Consider the following 15,823-nt stretch of genomic DNA (forward strand, 5'->3'; position numbering starts at 1 on the left):
ACTCTCGTGACACATAATTACGGCCGTACGAAGGAGTCTATAGAATTACTACATAGGTATCTACCAAGCTCAGCCTCTGTCCTTTGTACACATGCTGCATTCTACCCTGAACGTAGCCAGCCATCTGAAGAAAGATGCTCATCCCGCTCCTGTCTTGATCACTCTTCTCCTCTCCTCGCCCTCTGCTTGCTGCTCGTGCTCCATCACCTTCCTCAACAACCTCTTCCGATTGTACAGGTCCGTGTTCAGCACATTTAGAAACCCCCTAGCCCTTAGCTCCTCCTGGATTCGACCCACCGCCCATCCGACGCGCAGCCAGCCATCCACCTCGGCAGCCACGGCGGGCGGTAGCTTGCGGGCTCGCGGATCGTCGCGCGCCGAAGCGTCCGAGGGACCGTGGTTGTGCGTCCTGTGAGAAGCAGCAGCAGCAGCAGCAGCCATAACAACAGTCCCGGATGAGTCGCGGGAGGGAGCCCAGGTTGACGAAGAGTAAGAAGAGGAGGAGGAGGACGAGGAAGAGGAGGGGTAGTGCAGAACCCACACGTCGCTGTCGCGGGCCGTTTCCACGGCCTCGAAGCGGAAAGGGCAGCCGCACTTCTTGCTGGCGCGGTCGGTGGCGGGCTTGCGGCGGCGGCGGCGGCGGCCGGCCTCCTCGTCGCCGGCTCCGGCCGGCGGGCCACCCTGGGATGGCGGCTGCGACGACGGGGGCGGGGATGAGCGCCGCAGGTGCCGCGGATCGCCTCCGCGGAAGCACACCCACCGCACCTTGCGCTTGCCGGTCACCTTTGCGCCGGCGATGCGCATGCTGTAGCCCCGCGGGAGGGTCCAGGCGTCGAGCTCCTCCTGCATGCGGGCGCGGGAGGTGATGAGGAAGCCTTCGGGGGGCGGCTCGAGGGGGATGATGGGAGCAGCATTCGTGGTGGTGGTTGTGGAGGTGTTGTTTGGATGGCTCAGGGGTTGCTGCGGGTTGCCGGGCAGCGGGTGTGGTGTGGATGCGCGCGGGGCCTCCAGAGCGGGAGCTGGAGCTGGAGCCGGGGCTACACCTGGAGCCAAGGACGGCGGAGCCGCCGTGGTGGTGAGCGCTGGGTTGGCATGGTTAGGAGAGTTGAGGTTGGGGATTTTGAAAACCGATTCAATGCGGGAAAGGCGGCGGTCGATGGAGGCCAGAGAGTTGAGGATGATGGCCAGTTGCGCTTGGCTGAGCCCGACGTCGGCCATGTATGAATGTCTTGTTTTCTCCGGCTCAGGGGTAATTATGGTACTATCCAGGGGGAACAGTGAGAGGTGGCAGGGCGCCGAGATGGGTCGGGACAAGCAGTTGATAAAGTGATGGCTCGCTCGGCTCCCAGAGCTGAAAGCATTTTTCAAAGTCGGTTGAAATGAAGAGGTTGAAGGAGAACGAGAGGGAGAGACATAATTCGGGAAAAGCGATCTCTCAATCACAACCCGGCGACTTCTGCCCGACGACGGCCCAGAGCCTGAAGATGCCGAATGTTGCACCACCCATCACGTGGTCTGCACATCGCCCATATGTCGGAGGACGGAGGAACGGCGGAGGAGGAAGAAACAAAAAGACAAAAGAGGCATTTTCTTTGGCAACTCGGCTAACCCCAGAGAACGCAGCACTGGCCCAAGGAGGTACGTTTCCCGGGTTTGACCCAACCAGGCCAGAACCAGGTGATCGAACCTGGTTGGATAATAAGCCGGGAGAATGCTTCTGAATGGTGTTTTCCTCGTTTCACAACAAGCATTCGCCCCTGGACGCTCAAGGGGGAGAGGGGGAGGGGGGGCGGCCTTGACCAGGCCTTCGTGCAGCATTCAAAGCTCACGTTGCAATCCTAGACCCCTTCTTGAGTCTGAATCCGAGATGGGGTATTGAGCTTTCCACGGCTCTTAGAACAGAGGGGACGGAGGTGAGAGGCTAGGGCTGTTCATGGAGCGCCTCTCAACAACCAGGGGGTGTGTCCGACCTAGTCTATTTCGTTTCTACTTATCTAACGCCTCATTATCCTATGATTTTCTTTGTCGCCCTCTGGCTCTCACTCGGGCATGATCTCGGCGATGTTGCTCTTCCCCAGCTTCTCCGTCTCGTTGAGCACCTCCACAAACCTCGCCCGGGTCGCCGCGTTCTTGGGATCCCCGGCCTCAGCAACGCCCATGTGCTCCATAACCAGACACATGAGCGACTCCATGAGACGCAGCGCCATGGGCCCGGCCACGCCCTGCTCGTAGAAGGCCGGCGTCTCGTTGCACTCGAGGAGCCAGGCCGCGCCGTCCGCGTCCACCAAAAAGTCGAGGGCGAAGAGCTCAAAGCACTTGTTGAGCGGCGTGAACTTGTCCGCCATGGTGTACGCCGCGGCCTTGAACAGCTCGGCTGCGACGCCGCAGATCTGCTCAAACAGCTTCTCCTTCCAGCCATCGCCGAGCTGGGGGAACAGGTCCCTCGGCACGGCCCCTCCGTCCTCCCCGGGGGCCTCCTCGTCGCGCCAAAAGTCGCGCATCGACCTCCCCTTCTCCACCTCCTCGGCGTCCTGCAGCGCCGTGTTGGTCAGCGACGCCCTCAGCAGGCCGCCGGGCCGCTTGGCGTCCTCCCAGGGCGGCGCGTACCGCTCGGCGGCCAGCAGCGTCAGCATCTCGCGGAAGACGTACACGCGCAGCCGGCCCACGACCGCCACGTAGGCCCGCACGTGCCACTTGCGCCCCTCGATGAGGGCGACGCGGTGCAAGTAGCGCTGGGCGACGAAGCAGCGCATCTGCGCCGAGGGGATGCGCCCGCCGGCCTTGAAAACGTACGAGGGCTTCTTGGCGCGGATGGCTTTGGCGGGCTGCCGAGGACGCGAGAGGGAGAGGGCGTTGGTGGTGGTGACGAGGGCGTCGAGGGTGTCGAGGCCCGGGGTGGAGAGGGTGGGAGAGAAGAACGAGGGACAAGGCTTGTCCTTCTCGGCGCCGGATTCAGGGCTCGTTCCTCCGGACCCCCCTTCGGCGCCCTCCCCGGCGTTCCCATCGCCCTCTTCTTCCGCCTCCTCGTCCTCCTCGTCCTCATCCTCTCCGTCCGTCTCGTTCTCCACCAGCTCCAAATGCCCCGCCAGCTCGTCGACCGTGCTAAACAGCCGGATCCCGGCGCCGCAGTCCACCAGCGCCGGCTTCAAAATCCACCACTCCCTCTCCCCCTCGTCCCGCCCTTCGTTCGCCTCCAGCGAGGACAGCAAGGCCAGGTCATCGGCCGCCGCGAGCCCCTCGTCGACGTACTCGGCGTAGTCCAGCGTGAGTCGCACCGTGTGCGGCACATGGCCCACCAGGACGCTGCCGGGCCGCTTGGCCGTCCAGTACTGCACGACGGCCGAGAGGTAGTCCTTGCGCGCGACGGCGTCGCTGCTCGGGTAGGCGTTGATCAGGCCCCTGCGCGCGGCGTTGAGGACGGCAAAGTTCTGGTTCAGCTCCCAGCCGTCGCAGAACTGGAAGACGGTGTCGGCGCCCGGGGGGATCTGCTCGACGTCGTCGACCACGACGAGGTCGGGCGCGTGCTGGCGCAGGAAGCGGGCGATGTGCGGGTTGAGCCAGCCCGCGCTGGCGTTGATGAAGGCGTACATGGGCTGGTGGTTTTCGTGCTGGTCGCTTGCCATGTTGGCTGCTGGCGGTCTGGTTTCCTTCAGCGGGAGTCAACGGCGAGGGCTACGACGCCTTCTTCTTCCAGGGCGAGGTGGGCTTGGCGAGGGATTTGAAAGTAGCGGATTCGACCTGAATCCATAGAGAAGCTGGTGGGAGCCGGGCGAAGCTGTCGTCTGGTCTCAGAGTCTCCAAAGGGCCACGCGATGATACTGAGAGCTCTTTCTCACGAGGAACCTTGTCTACGGCCTCGACTGCCACGGGAACACAAGCGCGGAGGGCGCACAAGAAAGAGACGGGGGCGTGGTCGACCAGGGCGGTCTTGGACCAAGGAATGGCCATCTTATACCGCGTCCCTCACTTCGCCCCGATGCGCCCTCTCGGGCGGCCGGCCCGGCCGTCAGGCCCTTACGGTTCCCGTCGGCAGGCCCGTGGGCGGTGATGCCACCCCGAAGCTAAGGGGGGGTTCTGCATCAACGTCGACCGCCAAGACGCGTGCCAAGGTGGGACTGCGGATCCCACTTACATAAAATCAGACCTCGTTCTCCAGGACTTTTTTGTTTTCAACCTTTCTATTGGAGATGGCAGCGTTCAAAACGTAATCCACGCCTTGCAGGGTTCAAGCGTTGATGCCCCCTCGTCTCATTCTTTGCGATCGGCCGACTCTTGGCGGCGGCAAATCCACGTGTGCTGATGAAGAATTTTGTTGCTGCATTGCCGTCTCTCGTGGAGTATTACAACGACGACGACACGGAGGAGGAGGAGGAGGAGGAGGAGGAGGAGGAGGGGTAGGGGCGAACCCAAGGTTCGCCTCAGGAGAACGCCCCCGTACGGTCTCAGCAGAGAGCGGGTGGAATTTCAGCATCAACATGACAAGGCGTGAATGTACGTGAGATTGATTCTCTCGGGAGCGTCTCCCGGCCTGGCCAGTTCCGGAAAGGCGATGATGGCCTCCCTGTGCGTGTGGTAACCACACGCAACGGCGACAACGCCAATCAACGCCAATCAACGTGCCAGAGGGGCGCGGCAAAAGCGCCGAGACGTGGGAGACAAGGAGCCGTCAACGGCTCGGCACGCCAGATCTACATGGGGTCGACGATCTTAATCCAAACAAGCTCATCAGCCCTGGCTCTCGGCAGAGCCGGCCGGCCGGCCTGGCGTCTCGGGATTTGTTCCACGTGCTGTGGGCATCTCTTCCGGTAAGAGACGTTCTGCGGCCAGGGAGGATGGTCAAGGCCGGCAGGCGAGCGGACCGCCCTGCGGCTCGCTGCCGCTGTCCGCGCCAGGCAGGCCTCCTCGATCGTCACGCTGCTCAGTCAGACAAAAGCAGCGTGTCTTTGACAGCACCGGGCATGCCGCCGATGATTGGTGGTCAAGCCCGTCGCCGTTCCCGGCGAGTCATGCCAAACCAAAACAAAACGGCCCGACGCGACTCGCTGGAAAGCGAAGCTTCCCCAGCGCTGGAATGTGGCAGGCTGACCGGGCGCATTCAAAGAGGCGGGGTGGTCAGCCGTTGCCCATCCGCCCTCGGGATCCAGCTCACCTCGGGGCACTTGGATGCGTCGTTCCGGGTGCTGCACCCATTCTCTGTCCTCACCACCCCTCTCGCCTCTCCCGGGCCGCTCTGCTTGGGCATCCATCGGTTCTTTGATTCGCCAAAGCATCCTACCGCTCGCCTTGGCTCCTGCGAACCGATCCATCACGGCCAACATGAACCTTGACAGCTACGTTCGGATCAACCCTTGCTTCCAAAAGCACGACGGCGATGACGAAGCGATGAATGCCAGCTTCGCACCCGTCGCGCGCGTCATGGCCGTGGTGGGAGCGGCGGCGTGGCTATGGACCTGGAGCCGACCGTCCGAGGAGACCGTCGAATGAGATGGGTAGAAATCCATGGCTTTTGCTTGAGGTGTGTATTTGTTCAGTACCGCGTTGGTGTGGCATGGCTGTTACTGATGTGAAAGAGTAGTACCCAGGTACACTACGCTCCGAACATCATGAGGGCCGGAGAGCGTTGGTTGGTTGGTGGATCGGAAAACCGGGGGGGATGTCCACTGTGGTCCACTGTGTGGCCCGAGACGGCAGCCAAAGAGTAAGGTAACGAACGTTCGTTATTACCTAAGCCAGTGGTGGGGAAGATGGGGTTGCCTGGGTCTACTGTGTAGTAGTACAGGTGGAGCAGCCTGGTGGGACCCGTGGATAGTGAGAGCTCACCGCCTTTGGGCAGAATCAAGAGCCCCACTAAAAAATCTCAATGGGGATCACCTCAATTGGCACATGCAAATGCGCCTCCGCCATCGTCATCATCCTCCTCCTCCTCCTCCTCCACCGTCAACTCGGCTTGACATCCCGTCGTAAACTTGCTTGTCTGTGTTGGGACTCAGTTTTGCCCAATCAACCTCCCCCCCCCAGCACACACACAACAACAACATGTCCAAGTCCAAACCTTCCAAGCGCGAAAGCGCTTCGGCCAGCCGCATCACCGATGCCCGCTTCGCCAGCTTCGAAACCGATCCCCGGTACCAACTGCCCTCCAAGAAGAAGCTCAAGACCAAACTCGACAAGCGCTTTTCCCGGGTGCTCAAGGATGACGACTTTGTTGCCACCGCCAAGGTCGATCGCTATGGCCGCAAGCTAAAGACGGACAGCAAAAAGAAGGCGCTGCAGCGGCTGTATGAGGACGAAGAAGAGGAGGACATCGAGGTCGAGGACGACGACGTTGTCCGGCGCGAGCTCGAAAAAGCCGACAAGTCGTACGACCCCGCCCGCGACGGCGGCTTTTCATCATCGGACTCGGACTCGGACTCGGACGCTGACGATGATGATGACGACTCGGACTCGGAGGAGGCGCAAGAGCCCGAAGACGAGGTCGAAGAATCCCGGCCAGGCATCCGCCTGAAGAGGGAGAAGGAGGACATTGAGGTTGGCGAGGTCACAAATCGCTTCGCCGTGGTCAACATCGACTGGGACCACATCAAGTCGGTCGACCTGCTGGCCCTGTTCTCGAGCTTCGTGCCCACCGGCGGCCGCATCGAGAAGGTGTCCGTGTATCCGTCCGAGTTCGGCAAGGAGCGAATGCAGCGCGAGGAGACCGAGGGCCCGCCGCGGGAGATTTTCAAGAAGCAGAAGGACTCGGACGACTCGGACGACGACGATGCCTCCGACGACGATGCCTCCTCGTCAGACAGCGACGACTCGGACTCTTTGGACAACTCGGACGAGGAGATCAAGCGGGAGCTGCTCCAGGAGGGCAACGACCAGGACTTTGACAGCGATGCGCTCCGCACCTACCAGCTCGATAGGCTGCGCTACTACTACGCCGTGGTTGTTTGCTCCGACGCGAAGACGGCGCAAGCCATCTACGAGGCCACGGACGGCACCGAGTACCTATCGTCCTCCAACTTTCTCGACCTGCGATTTATCCCCGACGACGTCACGTTCGACGACGAGCCCCGGGACGAGGCCGACGCGGTCCCCCCCGGCTACAAGCCCATCGAATTCGTCACGGATGCCTTGCAGCATTCCAAGGTGAAGCTGACCTGGGACATGCACCCGGACGAGCTGTCCCGGAAGCAGTCGATCCAGAAGGCCTTTACGGGGAGCCGGGCAGACGTTGCCGAGAACGACCTGCGGGCGTACCTGGCAAGCGACAGCGAGGGTAGCGAGGACGACGCGCCCGCGGAGAACGGCGGCGAGGGCGAAGGCGAAGGTCTCAGCAAAAAGGAGCTCGCCCGTCGCAAGCTGCGCGCTGCTCTCGGCCTCGGCGACGAGCCGGAGCCCAAGCCTTCCAAGGACGCCCCGGTCGGAGAGATGGAGATCACGTTCACCCCGGCGCTCTCCGGGAAGCCGGCAAAGCAAGAAGAGGAAGAGACGACCATCGAAAAGTACAAGCGCAAGGAGCGGGAGCGCAAGGAAAAGAGGAAAGCCAAGGCCCTCGCCAAAAAGCAGGGCCTCGATCCCGATGCCGTGCAGGAGGAGGAGGCGGCGGCGGCGCCCGAACCCGCCGAAGACCTCGGCTTCGACGATCCCTTCTTCACCGCGGAGCCCGTGCAGCCTTCCAAGTCGGCCCTCCGCAAGGAGGAGCGGATCAAGAAGCGCGCCGCCAGGGAGAAGCAGGAGGCCGAGGACGCCGCGCAGAAAGCCCAGCTCGAGCTCCTCATGGCGGACGAGAACGGCGACGCCGACCACCTCGACCACTTCGACATGAGGGAGATTGCCAAGGCCGAGAAGCTGAAGGGCAAGAAGAGGAAGAAGGGCAAGAAGGGCGCCGAGGACCAAGGAGGCCTGCAGCAGGACTTCAAGATGGACGTCGACGACCCCCGCTTCAAGGCCGTCTTTGAGAATCACGAGTTCGCCATCGATCCCTCCAACCCCAAGTTCAAGGCCACCGAGGGCATGAAGAAGGTCCTGGAGGAGGGCAGGAAGAAGCGCAAGACGGGACCCAGCGACTCTCCCGGCGCGAAACGCCCCCAGCGCGACTCCAAGAAGGCCAAGGCGGGCGGGGATTTCAACGAGCTGAGCAGTTTGGTGGAGTCGGTCAAGAGGAAGGCCAAGGCGAAGAGGTAGTAGAAGCACATTGTTGTTGTGCCAGTTTGGCAAGGTACCTATGGAATCACGAAGCCGTCGCAAATCACAAGTCTCTCCCTGCCATCTCCCATGTCTCTCTGCCCAAGCCCAACAGGAGGAGGTTACACCTGTGGGACGGTCTTGTCCTTGTAGCTTCCGGCGGCACTGCCTCCGCCAACACGCAACCGGCGGCGCTAACCCCCTGGCTTGAGATTCTTTCACGCACAAAACAGAGAACGCATCGCGGATTGCCAAGCTCCATGAAAGGTGACGCAAGCTGTCCGCTTCCCGCTTTACGATCTTGCATTGCCGAATCCGGAAGGGCTGAGGCCGAGACGGCCCAGCAACGGGGCCGGCCCTTTGTGCTCCAGACGGTCAATACGGGAACGCCAAGCCTCCCCGAAGCTTCGGCGCCGGTCGTGTTGAGCAACAGGCGATGCTTGCGGAGATGGCGTCATAAGGGTTTCTAAATCTGCGCTGCGTCGTAAACGGGTCGGCCATGCGACCCATGATAATGTATAAAGGCTTCTTCTTCCTCTTCCGTCCGGGACCCGTGCTCAGCGAGCCAGGCACTCGCCAACTTGTTCCTCCCTCTGCCATAGAGACATCGCTCGTTATTACCAGAGTTGCTTCCTTCGCTACCTCCTTGGCTCGAAGTCTGCCTAGGTGCCCCTCCCTACTACGCCCAGCGATGCATTTCCTCCTCCTCCTCCTTGCGAGCGCCGCCGGGCTTTCGGCCGCCGCCACCATCCCCGTGGCTGTCGGCCAGAACGGGCTCCGGTTTACCCCCGACATCATCCACGCCGCCGTGGGCGACGTCATCGAGTTCCGCTTCTACCCGCGCAACCACAGCGTTGTCGCCGGCGACTTCTCCCACCCCTGCCGCCCGGCCGCGCACGGCGGGTTCTGGTCCGGCTTCTTCCCGACCCCTGAGGCCACCATCAACGTACGTAGCCAGGCTCTCTTTGCCCCCCCAATCCTCAGCTAGGATGCGCGAGCAGCGCTAACGAACCCGTGTTTTTTGTTTTGTTTCAGGACAACGTCTTCCGCGTCACGGTCGCCCACCCCTTTCCCATCCCCATCTACTGCTCCCAGAACAACGGCCAGCACTGCGCCAACGGCATGGTGGCCGTCATCAACCCCGTTGGGCCCGGCGTGCGGGCGCTCGACGTCTACAAGGCCGCGGCCCGCCACGCCGGCAACGCCACCTCGCCGGACGGGCCCCCCTTCGGCGGCGTCATCGCTCCGCGGGAGAAGCCGAGCGTCACCGTCACGCGTACCACGCACGGCGGCGGCGGCGGCGGCGGCGGCTCTTTCACGCACAGCGGATCGTTCAGCACGGGCGGCTCGTTCAGCACCACGCACACGACCGTGTCGTTCAGCACGACCGTGATCAAGACCAGCACCATCACCAGCACTAGGACCAACACCAGCACCGTTCCCGGCATCAGCACGCACACGGCCACCAAGACCACCGTGGTCGTTACTCCGACGGCGACGAGAACGGCGACGGGAGGCGGCGGCGCGGTGGTCACGGCAGCGGCGCCGAGGGAGCGGGTTGCGGCGCCGGTGGCGGGGTTGGTGGGCGTGGCCGTGGCGGCTCTCTTTGTTTGAGAGCTTAATAGGGTTCTGTTGGGTTTCCGAGGTCCGTTTGTTATTTTTTTTTTTAAACGGTAACTAGGTGGTTCCGGAAGATGATGGTTGATCATGGTGATGGATGTAATACGGATTGGGTGGGGAATATACGTTCTTTGTTGTGGTGCCGAAAGGGGCGAGCTAGGTAGGTTTCCGGTGCAGGGGCGGTGTAAGGTTCCTAATGCGGAGGACATCACATGGCTCACGGTTGAGGACAGCGACGGAATTGACAGGTTCATGTTGTTCTGGGGGAAACGAACCCGATCTAAGACAACCATCCAGATTGTGTCTGTTCCTATACGTTTGCAGGCGAGGTACCTAATGTAATTGACTGTAATGCCTCGAAGGCTTTTACGTAGCAGCGAGGTATGATACGTACATACTATAGTATGTACATAGGTAGGTACATACACAGATAGGTACTGCGGTAAGTGTCAATGCTTCATGCTCCATCTAGCCCAAGACGGCATCATTATCGATATACTGTGTAGGGCTCTCTGGATGACGTCAGCGCTGCAGCATCGCAACAACGGACGAACTGCATAATCGCCTGGTGAACGATAAGCAACAAACAGCCCGTGGATGGTGCAACGGAGGCAAGCACACATTTCCACCTATCCTAGCTCTCTTGAGCGATACGATTACCGACTTGGATTCCTTGCATTTGCGTTGTCTGTGTGCTATATATTATTGATGGATTTCTTTTTCTTCCCATGGATGTCAAGCGTGTCCAGGTCGCAGATGGGGCGTCGGGGCAACCTGATACTGTGTGTACACAGTAATACGACATAATGGTTACTTCCTAGTACTCAGTCTACTGCGTACACCCCTGGAGGTCGGGCCCCGCTTGCGCTGTGTGACGTGACACAGACCGCCCATACCGAAACAGGCACCAACCTCGTCACGGCAGTCGCTGCGCCTTGTCCGCCTTCCGCTCTTGGGATCCCATCCGTCTAACCATCCCCGGCAACCTTCCCATCTTCCCTCTGTCAACCAACAACAACCAACAACGAACCCACCATCTGCTCTTTTCTCATCTTCCTCAACTGCGGCAGGGCTCCCTGTTGCACCCATCGTCACCCATCAATTCCATCAAATCGCACACCTCGCCCAGCATGAAAGCCTCGTGGATTACCCTGCTCCTCCCGGCGGTAACCGCCCGCTTCGTCGAGCCCTCCGAACCCGACCGCGTCCTGCTCTACCCCAACGGCGTCCCCGAGTCGCCTGACGCCGGCCAGAAGTATCACATCGAGCTGGCTCCGGGGGACACCCGCTGGGTCACCGAGGACGAGAAGTGGGAGCTGCGCCGTGTAAGTATCGCCGGCGGGATTGCGCCTCCCCACCCGCCAGGCACGCCGTCGCATCGCTGACGTCGCTCCAGCAAGGCAAACGGTTCTTCGATATCACCGACCACCCGGAGCTGGGCGCCCTGCGCGCGAGGAGCTCTTCCAACAAGAAGAGCGTCTTCCCCGACAAGCCGACGCACCAAGCCGACGTGACGCCGCTGCTGGACAGCCTCTCCAAGACGCACATGAAAGACCACCTGACCACCTTTACCTCGTTCCACACCCGTTACTACAAGGTACATGAGAGCCCTGCGATCCCCCTCCCCCGCCATGCGTCTCCCTTGCCTGCCCGCTAACCCCATGTGCCAACCCCCGGCCAGTCCGAGCACGGCCGCAAATCCAGCGAGTGGCTTCTCGGCCGGGTGCGCGCCACCATCGCCGAGGCCGGCCTCAAGGACCGCGTCTCGGCCGAGCACTTCAAGCACCCGTGGGGCCAGCACTCCATCATCGCCACCATCCCCGGCCGCACCAACGCGACGGTCGTCATCGGCGCCCACCAGGACTCGATCAACCTGTGGTTCCCCAGCGTGCTGGCCGCGCCGGGCGCCGACGACGACGGCAGCGGCACCGTCACCATCCTCGAGGCCTTCCGCGTGCTGCTGCAGTCGGAGGCGGTGCGCAGCGGCGACCACGAGAACACGATCGAGTTCCACTGGTACAGCGCCGAGGAGGGCGGCCTGCTCGGCAGCCAGGCCGTCTTCTCGGCCTACGAGCGCAGCGGCCGCGACGTCAAGGCCATGCTGCAGCAGGACATGACGGGCTTTATCGCCAAGACCCTCGACGCCGGCCAGCCCGAGAGCGTGGGCGTCATCGTCGACTACGTGGACCCGAACCTGACCGAGTTCATCAAGAAGGTGATTGTCGAGGTACGTGCTCAGCCTGCCCGCCCGCCCGGCCCTTCTCCCTCCGCTGACGCTCATGACGCCGCAGTACTGCACCATCCCCTACGTCGAGACCAAGTGCGGCTACGCCTGCTCCGACCACGCCTCGGCCTCCAAGGCCGGCTACCCGTCCGCCTTTGTCATCGAGTCGGCCTTTGAGTACTCGGACGACTACATCCACTCGACCGACGACCTGATCGAGCACCTGTCGTTTGACCACATGCTGCAGCACGCCCGCATGACGCTGGCCTTTGCCTACGAGCTGGGCCTCACCGACTTTGCCGCGCTCGAGAGCGGAAAGGGCGGCCCCGATCATTCCGACTCCTTGTAGACGGAGGAGGCGCAGGGCGCTTCCTTTCGGGCCGGCCCGTGGCAGGGCGCCAGCGCGACGAGGATGAAGCCGCCGACGGAGGGGACCGGGCCCAGAGGGGGGGAGAGGACGGAGCTTGCATGATGTTTGAATCGTTACCGCACGGGTGCTAATGACAGCGCATGGCCCTACTTGGTTATAGATATATAGTATATTATATATCTCTCTCTATGTATACCCTTGAAACATGAAACTAGCGGATTCTTGGGTTTCGATCCCGTTGCGCCCTTCGCCTTGCGTGTCCGATTCAAGCGCTCCCCACGCCATGCCCTGACGAACAAACGCCCCGCAAAATGCTGCCGTGAGACCCTTGTGGAAATGTTTGACAAAATACCGCGATGCTTCGTCGCCACATGCGCCATACCCCTCCTCCCTTCCCGTTCTTGGTCCAACAGATGTCGTGCGCGCAAGGGGGTATTCTCTCATGCTGCCTCCATCCGACCTTTGCTGAGCAACAAAGGAAAAAACAAAAAAAAGAAAACACAACAACGCCCGCATGCAACGTGCTTTGAGCAGAGGCTCACATGCTGTCCTCCATCTGCCGGCTCCTCGTCCTCGTCCAGCTGTCCTTTTCGGCCCGCCCGCCGGCGCTCTCGAGCCCCAGGCCGCGCTCCACCCACTCCTTGCTGCCCATCTGCGCGAGGCGCGACAGGGCGCGGGCAAACGCAAAGGCCTCCTCGTCGCCCGAGAAGAGGTTGGACTTGGCCAGCTGGTCGGCGTGGTGGTCGAGGTCGTCCATCATGTGCGACATGAGGTCCGTGAGGGCGGCGTCGTCGACGTCGTCGTCGGCGTCCGGCCCCCCCCGCTGGCCTTGCTTGCCGTTGCTGCCGAGGCGGCGGGCGCGGAGCGACTCGCGCATCTCCTCCCTCGACACGAACAGCTCGGTGAGCGGGACGGCCGTGGTCAGGACCAGCTTGGCGCGGGACTCGTAGACGGCGTCGACAAACGTGATGAAGCGGCGGGCGAGGTCGCGCTGGCGAAACGTCATGCCGGGCACGTCGGTCACGATGAAGGCGTCGTAGGCGCGCACCAGCTCGATGTAGTCGGCCGCGCTGGTCGGGCGCGCGATGAGCTCGTCAAACGTGAACCAGGCGCAGCGGCCGCTGACGCGGGGCACCTCGATCTCGCGGCCCCAGACGTGCTGGACCTCGCGGTGCGGCTCCGGGTTCTCCGGGTCGCCGAGGAAGCGGAACCACTTCTCGGCGTGGGAGGCGGCGTGGGCGTCCAGGGGGGTGTGGTAGACGCCCGAGGGCGGGCGGGGGATCTTGCGGTAGTCCGTGTCCGAGTCGAGGTTGATGATGTGCAGGCGGGACTTGAGGAGCTGGATGGCCGGGATGAAGGATTCGCGCTGGAGGCCGTTCTTGTAGAGCTCGTCGGGGTGGCGGTTCGAGGTGGTGACGAGCACGACGCCGTGCGACATGAGGGCCTCGAGGAGGCGGCGCAGGATCATGGCGTCGGCCACGTTGGTGCATTGGAACTCGTCGAAGCAGAGAACGTTGCCTTGCTCGGCGATCTCGGCGGCGACAAAGGGAACGCAGTCGACGTCGTTGCCGTACTTGAGCTTCATCTTGTGGAGGCTCTGGTGCACGCCCAGCATGAAGTTGTGGAAGTGGATCCGCGTCTTGGAGCGGACCGTTGACGGGAGCGTCTCGTAAAAGAGGTCCATCAGCATCGTCTTGCCGCAGCCCACGTCGCCGTACAGGTAGAGGCCCCTGGGCAGGTCGCTGGGGATCCTGGCGGCGTCTCTTTTCTTGATGCCGCCGCCGAGCCACGAGAAGAGCGACCTGCTGGGCCGGAGGGACTCGAGCGTCGGGTGGACCACGCGCGGCGCCCTGTAGTGGCGGAGCTCTTCGTGGAGGTGCTGCAGGCTTTGGATGATGCCTGCATCCTTGGTCAGCATCGAGGGGCACGGCGTTGCGGTGTTGTGAAACCTGAAAATTTGGCGGGGTGCATGGTCGATCCCTTGGCCTGTCTCTGCGTACCTCTTTGGTGCTCATCGTTCCGCAGCTGTCCGCTCGCCACTCGCCTGTCGTACTCCTGGATGGGGCCGATGTCTTCCGCACCGTCCACTGCGCAGCCTGCATCATCAGCGTGGGTCCCGGGGAGCTTGCATCGCCGAGGGAGTCTGGGATTTATTGAAAGGGGGGGGGGGGGGGGGGTTACACCTACGCTGCGCAGTTGCCACGCTGGGCACCACTGTGGCCTGCCTCACGCCGGCGCCAGCGCGGCAAAGGGGAGCGACTGTGGGCGGGGTCGCCCGAAGCCTGTGACCGGAGCATGGTAGGAGGGCGCTGGTGTTCTGCAGGGTGCGGACGGAATGAAAGGCACGCGGGGTACCGGGCCCGGCGCCGGCGCCGGCACCCTGGCGGACACCCCCCGGGCCTGTTCGGCGAGTCCGGGGCGGTGCGCTGAGGGACCGAAACCTCGGCGGGAGCCGGCGAATGAGTGACATGTACACTTTATTTGGATTGGGTGTAAATCCGGTGGTCAACACAGCGAAGAGGTGGGGGGAGGGAGGGTGTGTCGTTGCGATGTTTATTGCGCTGCAGGGGCAGTCGGGCTGGTGATGACGCACTCGACGCCACGAGACGGGCGGTAGAATAAAAGAGAGAAAAAAAGGGGCCAGTATAAAAAAAAAAAAAAGTCAACCTGCGATGCACACACAAGAAGGATTTCTCGAAGGCAGCGCAGGAGGGAGAGGGTATGCTATGTGATCGAACGAAAGGATGCCGGTGGCGAAGTTATCCGATGTTGCAAGAAAGAATCCATTCCCAATGGCACATGGTCAAATTCGGCGGCTCGGGGAAGAGGAAAAGCACCGGACTCGGCGGGTAAGCACGCGGATTCCACGGGTTCTACCGGGTTCCACTCACCAGGAACGGCAATCAAGACGCCCCCCCCCCCCCCCCCCCCCCGAACCCCGAAAAGCCGCGGCACGGAGGCCAAATCCGGACCTTGGGGAATGCGGGGTCAAACCCATCGTCAGCCTTCAGCCTGGAAGGTCAGCAAGGTTCCTGCTGGGGGGCCCCGGGGTTATCGATTGCAGGGCGGGGGGGATGACACAACCACCTCCCGAGTCACTCATACTTGTCCAGCTGGAACAGAGAGCTGAGACTCTTCACGTCACGAGACCTCCAGGGAAGACTTGCCAGCAAGGAAGGCAGTCACATGGGCAAGTTGAATTTTGAGTAACCAGGTAGTTATTCGTTAGTTCGTTATTACACCGTAATACCCAAGGTACGTCCAGCTGACGAGCTGAAAAGAGAACAAGAAATAAAGCACCAAATTTCGTCTACCCCTGCATCGCTATGGCAATCATGGTAGCAGGTGAGGAGAGCATTAGTGATTATCGATTCGAGCTGGAAAAGAGATCATCCTCTCCAGGCATCTCCGGTCAGATACCTAGTATCGTACAACAG

The 15,823-nt window shown here is 61.9% G+C and overlaps 6 protein-coding genes across 6 annotated transcripts; 3 read left to right on the forward strand and 3 right to left on the reverse strand.

Moving 5' to 3' along the window:
- Positions 1–138: 138 nt before the first annotated feature.
- Positions 139–1,218, reverse strand: VTJ83DRAFT_4489 (uncharacterized protein; the record flags this gene model as incomplete). Its single annotated transcript, XM_071010983.1, has 1 exon — positions 139–1,218. One exon carries the CDS (start codon positions 1,216–1,218, stop codon positions 139–141), a length of 1,080 nt encoding a protein of 359 aa, XP_070865939.1.
- An 821-nt stretch (positions 1,219–2,039) lies between these two features.
- On the reverse strand, positions 2,040–3,623 carry VTJ83DRAFT_4490 (uncharacterized protein; the record flags this gene model as incomplete). The annotated part of the gene is made up of 1 exon (XM_071010985.1): positions 2,040–3,623. One exon carries the CDS (start codon positions 3,621–3,623, stop codon positions 2,040–2,042), a length of 1,584 nt encoding a protein of 527 aa, XP_070865940.1.
- A 2,413-nt stretch (positions 3,624–6,036) lies between these two features.
- Positions 6,037–8,172, forward strand: VTJ83DRAFT_4491 (uncharacterized protein; the record flags this gene model as incomplete). The annotated part of the gene is made up of 1 exon (XM_071010986.1): positions 6,037–8,172. The coding sequence occupies one exon, from the start codon at positions 6,037–6,039 to the stop codon at positions 8,170–8,172; it is 2,136 nt and encodes a 711-aa protein (XP_070865941.1).
- Positions 8,173–8,863: 691 nt separating this feature from the next.
- Positions 8,864–9,786, forward strand: VTJ83DRAFT_4492 (uncharacterized protein; the record flags this gene model as incomplete). Its single annotated transcript, XM_071010987.1, has 2 exons — positions 8,864–9,118; positions 9,208–9,786. 2 exons carry the CDS (start codon positions 8,864–8,866, stop codon positions 9,784–9,786), a joined length of 834 nt encoding a protein of 277 aa, XP_070865942.1.
- A 1,136-nt stretch (positions 9,787–10,922) lies between these two features.
- VTJ83DRAFT_4493 (uncharacterized protein) lies at positions 10,923–12,365 on the forward strand (the record flags this gene model as incomplete). Its single annotated transcript, XM_071010988.1, has 4 exons — positions 10,923–11,117; positions 11,189–11,389; positions 11,474–12,019; positions 12,084–12,365. 4 exons carry the CDS (start codon positions 10,923–10,925, stop codon positions 12,363–12,365), a joined length of 1,224 nt encoding a protein of 407 aa, XP_070865943.1.
- A 559-nt stretch (positions 12,366–12,924) lies between these two features.
- On the reverse strand, positions 12,925–14,856 carry VTJ83DRAFT_4494 (uncharacterized protein; the record flags this gene model as incomplete). Its single annotated transcript, XM_071010989.1, has 3 exons — positions 12,925–14,285; positions 14,387–14,473; positions 14,574–14,856. The coding sequence occupies 3 exons, from the start codon at positions 14,854–14,856 to the stop codon at positions 12,925–12,927; spliced, it is 1,731 nt and encodes a 576-aa protein (XP_070865944.1).
- Positions 14,857–15,823: the final 967 nt, after the last annotated feature.

This window comes from Remersonia thermophila, chromosome 4, assembly GCF_042764415.1.
Source record: "Remersonia thermophila strain ATCC 22073 chromosome 4, whole genome shotgun sequence".
NCBI classification, from domain to species: Eukaryota; Fungi; Ascomycota; class Sordariomycetes; order Sordariales; family Chaetomiaceae; genus Remersonia; species Remersonia thermophila.